This window comes from Seriola lalandi, unplaced genomic scaffold (assembly GCF_002814215.2).
Source record: "Seriola lalandi dorsalis isolate HSWRI2012SDOR001 ecotype SW California unplaced genomic scaffold, Sedor1 jcf7180002054323, whole genome shotgun sequence".
NCBI lineage: Eukaryota > Metazoa > Chordata > Actinopteri > Carangiformes > Carangidae > Seriola > Seriola lalandi.
Window position 1 is genome coordinate 151878 of NW_019524876.1, and position 9908 is coordinate 161785.

The 9908-nt window shown below is 39.1% G+C and overlaps 2 protein-coding genes across 3 annotated transcripts in view; both read right to left on the reverse strand.

Annotated features, from left to right (window-relative positions):
* Positions 1-622: 622 nt before the first annotated feature.
* LOC111655537 (CMP-N-acetylneuraminate-beta-galactosamide-alpha-2,3-sialyltransferase 1-like) lies at positions 623-7391 on the reverse strand. 2 transcript variants are annotated; one of them, XM_087174163.1, is made up of 7 exons: positions 6970-7391; positions 5622-5729; positions 3851-4047; positions 3430-3597; positions 2519-2564; positions 2231-2350; positions 623-1180 (listed from the first exon to the last, which is right to left on the reverse strand). In XM_087174163.1, exons 2-7 carry the CDS (start codon positions 5652-5654, stop codon positions 1013-1015), a joined length of 732 nt encoding a protein of 243 aa, XP_087030289.1. In that variant the 5' UTR covers positions 5655-5729; positions 6970-7391; the 3' UTR covers positions 623-1012. The 2 variants fall into 2 exon arrangements, with proteins under 2 accessions (XP_087030289.1, XP_023262751.1); XM_023406983.2 differs by having other exon boundaries at positions 5622-5901.
* A 1613-nt stretch (positions 7392-9004) lies between these two features.
* Positions 9005-9908, reverse strand: part of LOC111655538 (CMP-N-acetylneuraminate-beta-galactosamide-alpha-2,3-sialyltransferase 1-like) — a gene marked incomplete at its 5' end in the record, with an annotated part of 4968 nt that continues 4064 nt past the window's right edge. Inside the window, one exon of the mRNA XM_023406985.2 lies at positions 9005-9658. Coding sequence (XP_023262753.2) covers positions 9491-9658 — 168 coding nt within the window. The remainder of the gene's footprint in view (positions 9659-9908) is intronic.

The following is a 9908-nucleotide window of genomic DNA, read 5'->3' on the forward strand; positions in this document are numbered from 1 at the left end:
CTGTTGCCTTGACACATGTCATGCATTGCACAGCTGTCACATGATTGGCTGCGTACAGGTGTCCTATTAAAGTAAAACTAGAAAAAGTAAAACATATGGGGGAAGAGAAAAAATCCCCCAGCATATTCCACAAATATAATTCCACATTAAAGGAGAGTTTAAATTATACAAAGTATTAAATGAAGCTTGTTTTGATCAAGTTCAATCAAGAAGACTAACTTTGTCATTTTCATTCACAATTCTCTTTCCCTCTCTCACCCCACTTATTGTAAGGTTCAGGTGTTTCCAGTGACCAAATCGTATTTCGCCACAACCTAAACCAGCCGGTCGTTGCGTTGTCACTGTTAAACTTTAAAATCCATTCTGCCCTCTTCTGCTGGCAGCTGTCAGTTCATATTGCTGCGACCCTCCTCCACCCCATCCACCTCCAGTCTTTATATCCAGTGCCAGGTCGAGCTCATCAGAGTCCTCATCACACCCAGAACTCCAGCTTCTCTTCTTCCCACCACCACCAGTGTCTAGACCCCGGGGGGTTTCCTATACTTCACACAGCCTCATCCCCTTTTCACATATCATGACATCACGATGGGGTCTAGTCGCCAAAGACTCTCACATCTCTCACTTTTCCTCTCGCAACACAAGTTTATTTGTCGATTCAGAATGAATTCTCTCCTGATTGAAATATTACTTTATATTAATACACTATAATTCAGAAATTACAAACAAAACCATGACCTTTCCCTAACCTTGACTCTTATTCCTTAATAAAATACTCTGCCTCTGAACATAATCCAGCCAGAGATTACATTTTCAACAAAACCTATTTGCCACTGCGGTCGAGGATCGCAGCGAGGAGATAAAAAAAGGAGTCAACTGATACAATAACCAAAACTGAAGTTCACAAAATGACTGCCCTAAGCATGAACACACTCAATGAAAAATGCTTTCTAATGCTCTCTAGGCAATTGACAGAAATAGAAAGAGACACAAACAAAAAGAGAGAAGCAAAACATTACCATCCTTTAAAAAACTGGATTTTCTGCTTCTTGTGTAGTTGCTGAATAACGTCATATTCATGCGATCCAGCATGAGCTCCAGTTCTCAGGTGTTTGTTTTTGAGTGTTTCAAAGTAATGATCCCAGTTTCCATCTTTGTTTGCTCCAAACCCAAACACACTGACCTGCAAAAACAAATATTATACCTTGAATCTCAGCTGAATTTAAGGTATTGTTTCCACAAAGTAGTACACACAAAAACATGCTCCGTAATATATTCATTCTTTAAATATCTATGTCTTCATATATCTACTATCGGTATTATTTTAGTAAGTTAGATAAGAAGATTGACACCACTCTCACATCTGTACGGTGAATATCAGGTTGGAGGCATGAGACACTTAGCTTAGCATTCATCTGAAAACAGGGATAAAACAGCTAACGTAGCGAACTGTCATTTTCACACTTTAGTTGTACAGAACACACGAACCAGACAGACTGTGTTAGTACGTAAACTGTAGAGTTAATGGTGGGCCAATTTTGTTTTCTTTTGGACAGAGTCAGGTTAGCTGTTTCCCCTTCTCCAGTCTTTATGCTATGCTAAGCTAAGCTAACCGGCTGCTGGCTCCAGCTACATACTTGCCATACAGACATAAGAGTGGTATTGATCTTATCATCTAACTCTTGGCAAGGAGGTGAAGATGTGACAAGATCTTCAGCCATCGAGGTTATAATATGCTTTCTGAGCAGCGCTACATCTTCAGGCAGATTGGAGGCTACAGTGAGTCGATGTCGGAAAGTGACAAAACGGGCCAGGGCTAGCTGGTGGCTAACTTCACTTTAAAACAAAAGACGTGATAGAGACAAGAGTTATCATCGGTATTGCTTTCTATTGCTGAGGATAGCTCTTGGTGAGTAAAGGAATGACGTTTGATGCTGAACTCACAATGTTTCTTCTTGACTGGTGACTAAACAGCTGCTAATGCTAACGTTAGCTATGTAGTGGTAGCAAAACTTAAAAATAGCTCTTCTAACCATTTCGGTGGCTGATAACTAAAAGCATCTGCAGACATCTCATAAAGAAAAATGCATTTCTTTTTTCATCAAACATTTGCAAGGATGAATGTTTTGACAATGTGTTGTCTATCAGTCTTCTTCTAACTTGATGATTTCTTACTGTCAGTCAGTTAGTAAATAGCATGAAATTGTTGGCAGAATGTGTAAAGGGAACCTACCTCATCGCAAATGAACATGCTGAGAGCGAAAGTCAGAAAGCCAGTGGATGGATAACTGCCGTTCTTGCTGAGCCAAATCTCATGAACATATTTCATGAAAGCTGGACTGAGGATCATCACCTGTTATGAATCAGACTTAGGCCTCAATCTGACATTTATGAACCATTCCTTTCTGCCACGAATGCATGATATAATACCGTTGTATCGCTGGATTATCATATCTACAGTTTGAGACTTTTGCACCCCACTGTATGTCAGTGTCATTCAAGATCATTTAAAAATACTCACCAGATCCTTGTTAGCCATCCTCTTTGAGTTCACTGCACTATTTTCCCTGTTGAAAGTAATATTAATGGTTAAATTTAGTGGAAAATGTGCAGATTAAGTATTGTTTAGCAATAATTACATGAGACTAGTATGTCCGATTAAAATTTTGCATTGTCATGGTCAGAGTGAATTATACAATTTTCCCTCGGAAATGTAGTGGAGTGGATGTAAGTAGCATAAAATGGTACCAAGGACTACAGTACTTAGAGTAAATGTACATGTGTTTTGTATTTTAATATTGTTCAACTACCCAACCAGGTAAAAATCTTAAACTCCTGAGACTAACCAAACCACAACATACACACCAAAGACTAGAGGGCTGCAGGAATGAGTCCTACCACGCGGATATTAGTTAGCATTTTAGCACTTCCGGTTCCCTCGCCCCAAAGTCTTTGGGTTTTTGGTTAGATGACACAAGCTCGAGACATTTTCATGTTGTATTCTACAATATAAATAACCCACCTATGACGTTTTACGCTTTCAATGCTATCACGGCAAACACGAAAACCGAGTCTCACCAGTCTGTATTGACAGTGTTGTTGTGTTTATAATTGTGCTTTTACAAACTTTTAAAGAACAGGACATTTAGAGGCAATTACAAATGAATGTTATTTTTGAGAATAGGCGCTTTGACAGCTAATCTAAAACTGGATTGCAATAATGGTTTAATTTGATAGCATTCAGTGCTCAGTGGAGGAACTATTCATGACCTTTCACACACGTCAACAAAAGCTTCGTCAAAGATGTCTGTTAGTTGTTAAAACCAGTAATTTCATACAAACAAGTCTATGCAATGCAGTTACTTTCACCCGCCGCAGGTTTTTCATTCACATAAATGAACACAGATACAGAGAGTAGCTTTGCACTCTTACCCTTGATTGAATTTCTGGAGAAGCCAGAGTAAGTCCTTTATCTTGAATGGAACCAGCACAAGATGAGTGGTGTTGTCCAAAGGAACAGCGCTCTCTGGGTACATGACATGATGGGTTGTTCTTTTCCCAACATCTGCTTCAAAGCCTTTGGTACGGCCACGGTTTATTCTGTATAGTACAGGGGGATACATATTTTATATCATGTCATTATATGGTGACTGAAGCTCACATTAAATGGAAATCCCAAATAAAAAAATTGCCTGCTTTATATTGGGAGAGAAATACAAAGGAACATTTTTCAGAATTGTGTTCTTTGTCAACATCATCATTAAACTAGAATTGTTTTAGGAGGCACCAATGTTTGTATGATTTGATAAGAATGAGATAACACAAAGACTTTTAATAAAGTCTGAGGATTTACCTTATTATGACATCATGGAAGTCTATCAGAGGTCCATAATGTGATCCCTTCAAATTACCAGAATTCCCCACCACAGCACAAGTCCTGCAGCGGTCAGGGCTGGCTTCTACAACATCAGGAACGGGTGGGAAAGTCTTGAAGATGTTCACCACTGTTGCATTGTAGAAACTGAAGTTGTACCTTTCCGAATATATGCGCTGACACACAAACAGAAAAAGAATATTATTTAAGAGGCAAAACACAGGGGTGGCTTTTATCATGAAGAACTCACATAAATTGTAATGCAATTGCAATTTGTTACTAAGGTTGGCACTGACCGCAGTCGTTAAATAATAAAAAGACAACCGTCATTATTGGCATCATTCTTAAATATTCAAGGGAGTAATGAAACACTCAATGAGCTGTTAAAGGTTCTGTAAAACAAGATTTTAAACAATAATATAGTGATGTAATTGCGTCCTGAGCAGAGAGCGAAGTCACACACCCCCTGAATGTGTGTTGTAATCTTGGACCTATGTTTAAAACCACACCGGGACCACCAACATGCGAGGTGGCACAGTGCAGCATGCAGTGTTCAGAGGAAAGCGACTTTCCTAAATTTGCTCCACTGAAGAAACCACTTTTTGGGCTAAAAAGACCTCAGACAAAAAAAAAAAAAAGAGATGTGACCAGAGCACAGTTGGACTTGCCATGGGGACTACTGGCTAACATCCAAAAGGTTTTTACCGGCTCTGTTAGTTTCATTCATGTGTAGGGATGGGTACCGAGCCCCAGTATTAAACGGGCCCCGGGGCAACATTATTCAAGACCGCAGTATCAATAACTTCTGACCTTAACGGTTTCGCTATCGGTACTGGAGCAGCTTTTTTTCATTTGTTTCACCAACTATCTAATATCTAATACTCTAATACTAATATCCGTCTATGTATGATAAATTTCCGCTATTCTCACAGATGACGACAGATCTGTCTCTCGCTCAGCCTGCCTGCTGTTTGTGTGAGCAGAAGGCAGGGGGGCGGGGCTGTTTTTCCAGTGAAACACACACACACACACACACACACACACACACACACACACACACACACACACACACACACCAGACAGCGCACACACAAACGCTACGCTCGTATCCTACATTTAGATAGATAACGACGGCGGAGAGAACAAAACGGTCCAAAGTGTGGCTGTATTTACCAGAGTTGATGCAAACACAGCCCATTGTCACAAGTGTGACTAATGTTGTGTTTGTTCAAGTTCTTTTTTCTTCCTCAAAAAGTATCGATAAGAGTACCGTTAAAGTACCAGATTGATAAGCAGTATTAGTAAGAGTAGTAGTACCATTATACCCATCCCTATTCATGTGGCCGGTCTCAGCAGATAAATCGCAGGCTGAATTTCTTTCCCAGTCTGACCATCGAGCCACTACTGGTCTGACTTTAACTGAGAGAGAAAACACTACGTGCTGCTTAAGGGCTCCATTGTGCCTCAGAGCTGTTTTTTTCTTCTCCTCAATGTGTAAAAAAACTTGATCGCAACATAATTTTACATCTCTATTTTCATTAGTGGCCGGCTACAATGTTAGCTAAAATGCTGTCACCGAATTGAATTTCATTTTTAATTAACAATGCTAATCATTTGGTCTGAAGAATAAACAGATTAAAACCCAAAACAGTTCCTGATTTTGCCAAAGATCATTCAGTCTCCAAAATAATCAACAGTGAAACAGAAGCAGAATATTTTTGCAGCATCTTAAAGATAATCTGACATTTACCTTCCACCAATTGAAATCATCCTCTGAGATCATAATTTTTCTCGACAAAAAAGGCTTGGGAGATGAAGTGTTTATTTCCGTAAACCGCGGATCGCCATCTGTTAAACACTTGTGACAGGAACAAAGACTTGACTTGTGAGATCCGAGGGAAAATACAGATAAATTCCGTGAAGAGTTAAAAAACACAGCAATTGCAGCGATGCACAGCAGGGAAGTGAGAACCGAGATTTTTCTCAATCCAGGAAGCATCTTGGCAATGTGAATGAGGAAAATATCCAATCTGTTGACACAATGAATAGTGAAATATGCAGGTGAGTTGATATATGAAAGCGGGAAAAGCTATCAAGTGCAACTAAAAACTCAGCCTGGTTGTTGAGACAGCATAACCCTGGACAACAGAAGAGGGTGAAAACAACATCCGCTGAGAACAACGGTGAAGCCACACTGAGCATTTACAGGTGTAAACCTGTTGGTACATTGTTGGCTCATGTTACACCTGTAATGCACAAGTGTATTCAGCAAGGAGCCTTCAGTGTGACCCAGGACCCATTTACATTCACACTGCTAAAAGAGAGCGGCCATGTGTGGACCAGACCACCTCTGAATGTGGTCTGAGTGATCGGATCTCAAATGTGTCTTGGGTGCGTTCACACCTGAACTTAAAGCTGACCTCTTGTGATCGGATCGCCCGAGACGGATGTTAATACCAGGTCTGAACAGGGCCCTGCATGTCATCCCCTCTCTACCCCCTACTTTCCTGTAACTCTCTCACTGTCAAAATAAAAAGGTAAAAAAAAAACAAGAAATAAAACATTCAGAATCCAGACTGACTGATTGCGTAATAGGACTTAATTCATAATAATAATAGTCATTAAAAAATATTGGTAGTAAGTAGTAGATAGATATTAATTACAAAATACCACCATCAATTGAAATGTGAAATTTATTTTATTTCTCTCTTACCTCGCAAGAGATGAAACAAAACCTGCTGTTAAAACACCTGTGAGATATCAGCAATGACACTAAGTGATGACTTTGTTTTTCAAATTTTAGTTCACTTTCATTTTGTGTCATTTTTTATATCTACGTCTCTTGTCTAAAAATCCACCAGCAGAATGGCTTGTTCTTACCCAATACACCGCACAATATATGTTAATTTGGGTCAAATTTACAGTCAGTGAATTATTTACATATATTATTTAGTGTCCACTCATTTAAGGCTAAATCAGTTTTAAACCTGTTGCACGCATGAAGCTCTTTCAATAAATGTCACTTTATGTCTGAATAAAGCCGCAGGAAACATTTAAATTCACCAATATCCAAATGACAAAGCCATCACTGTACTCACCAGTGGCGGCTGCTGGTCCTATAAGGAGGGGAAGCTCATTTTCACCCTACATCATAAAATGTGTCAGTTTATTTATATGTAAATTCGCAGAGTGACAGAGGAGAGTCGCCAAACACAACGCTAGTCGTTTTTAACAAAGACAAAGTCGATGAGGATCAGTAACGTCTCCAGATCAACTCCGAACAACGGAATGAAAAACTTGAAAACTGCTCCGGTGGATGCTTATACTTCAAGATCGCTGATTCGCTCATTTCGCTGTCAATCAAAAAGGGACTCAGCCTCAGACAGATCATCCAATCATCATGCAGGAGCCGAGCGTCCGGGCCAGCCCACTGTCCCATAGACCCCCAGAGACGCTGAGCGTCCGATGGGCGGGACAAAGCCCAGCATTTATCCAATGACCGTCTAGTTTGGCTGCAGTGGAACAACATAGAACACCTGGAGTATTGTAAAGTAGAAGGTAGAGCAACACAACCCCTTACACTAAAAAAGGATCATCTGTGAACAATTGACTGGTATCATGCATGCCCAGGATAGATCGAATCAGTCATCACAAATAAAGTATTATTATTTTTTTAATTAGAATTAGTCTCACTATTTGGTAGAAATTGAACTTAAAATCTCAACTGAAATAAGTTTCTGAAAATAGAAAAACAGCAACAGCTACAACAACAACTGCACACGTCCAATGTCTTGCCTTTCAGTTGTCATAGTAAGAAGTAAAACAGCACCTTAATTGTGTCAACATACATAAGTAAAAATTACTTGTGTAACAATGTACTCAGATACAAGTACAAAGTACGCATCTGTATCTGAGTAAATGTACCTGCGTTACATTTTTAAATGGGGGAAGAGGAGGGGTAAAAATATAAATATATATGGTCATCACAATAACATGATAAAACTGTTAAATCAAATAACATCTTCAGGCTACAGGCGCTGCTATACACATTTTAATATTATGAACTGTTGTTGATTCAACTGTGGGATCATGTTGGAGGAAGTGGTTTAGTTGAGCTTTATTACCTTATAAAGACAGGTGTTTGTTATTTATTAACAGTAGAAACACCCAGGACACAGCAGGTGTCCATAAACTTTATGTGGCAACATTCAACTTCATAAACCAAACAGCTGCTACTTCTTGTAGAATTAACAGCGGAATAAAGCAGAGATGTATAAATATACATACCTACCGTGAACGCCACACGGGCTGCAGAACACAGACAAGACGCTGTACGTTGCTCGGCAACACAGTGGTTGTTGATGCTGCACAGTGTTGCGCACACACACACCTGTGTGAACATCAAGCCTCTCCTCATGCAAATTATAACCAGTCCAATCTGTCTCACTGCGCTCCTCAGTATTTTAGCATTTAGCGTGACTCTTTTACTCAGTAACGACTTCGACATCAAATGTAGCAAAAATAAAACACTTGAGTTAAGAAATACTTTAAAGGTTTCAAATGCCACAGAACTGAAAACGTCCTCACTAAATTAATTGACCTTTCAGACAGGTGAGCTGCAGGCTCTCAGGTGAGTTTGGATAGTGGGTTCAAACAGAGTAGCACATCACCTATTCTATTCATTAAAAAAAAAAAAAAAAAGTGTAAAACATACGTTTAAAATCCAAGAAAAAAAATCATGATGACAATTTAATCATACTTTATTATTTGCCAGATGATAAAAAGTCATATAAATTAAGAAACTAATATTACAATTGTAGTTTGCTTTGTACAAAAAAAAAGAAGAAAAAAGGCAAAAACAAAAGGGGTCTGTACAATTTTTTCATTTGAGGATAGTAGTATAAATAAAGCAACATTAAAAAAATGTCTTGTCAGGGAGAAAATCTTCATTACATCCAACAAGGACGATCCTCCATACTGTTTGTTTCGTCAGCAGGATTACACAAAAAGTTCCGACCCGATTTGCAGTGAACTTGGCGGAGGGATGTGGCACAGGGAAGAATCCATTAAATTTTAGTGCTGGTGCCAGTACAGGGGAAGGACCAGGAATCTACCCCTTAAGTCAGAAAAAAATCTGACTTATCTATGCAGTCGAGATCAATGAATCTGTACAATTTGGTGCAGATCCATAAAATAATGTGGATCTCACAGATTTGTGTTGGATACCATGACTGGTCCGCAACACATTTAAATATTCATTCTTTCAAAGGTGACCTCTGCCTGAGAAATGCGAGCCACAGAAATGTTCATGTATTACGCAAAAACACGAAGATAAATGTGTTTATCTATTCCCTGAAACTGTGGGCAAACAGAGGAAGTCACGGAAGAAATGTTTCCTATACTTCAATTATTTAACAGACTCAACAAACTTTTTTTTTTTTTGTCACAGAATGAGTCTATTCTTTTACCATGTGGTTCTGTACTTTTCTTCGACACAGGATTAATCTACTACAGTTAGCATTGTTAGGGAAGAAGAGGAGCAGAGCTGTCACTTGAGTTGAAAGGGCCGTTTGTCTTGTTTTGCTTTACAAAAATTTTCTATCAAAGCTGACAGACAGATCACCACCCTGTATAAAACCCGACTGTCTGATTCTCAGCTAGCTGCTTAATGATGTCATACTCATGAGATCCAGGATGTACTCCAGTTTTTAACTTTAGTTTTTTCAGTTTTTCCCAGTAATGACTCCAGTTTCCATCTTTGTCCGCTCCATAGCCGAACACACTGACCTAGGATAACAAAAAATGAATATATGATAAAACCATCAAACTATACACAAGCAGCGTTGGCAGAGTGGCTCATCTCATTCAGACAAAACAACCTATCAAGCCAGTTGGGTCAGTCAGTCAGTCAGTGTGGGTTAAACTAAGCAGATACAGATATGCAGATATAACACACTGACGTCCAACAACATTATTTAACATAAACAACAATGCTCACCCAACTTTTAGCACATTTCAGGATGTGCGTTACTAAAAC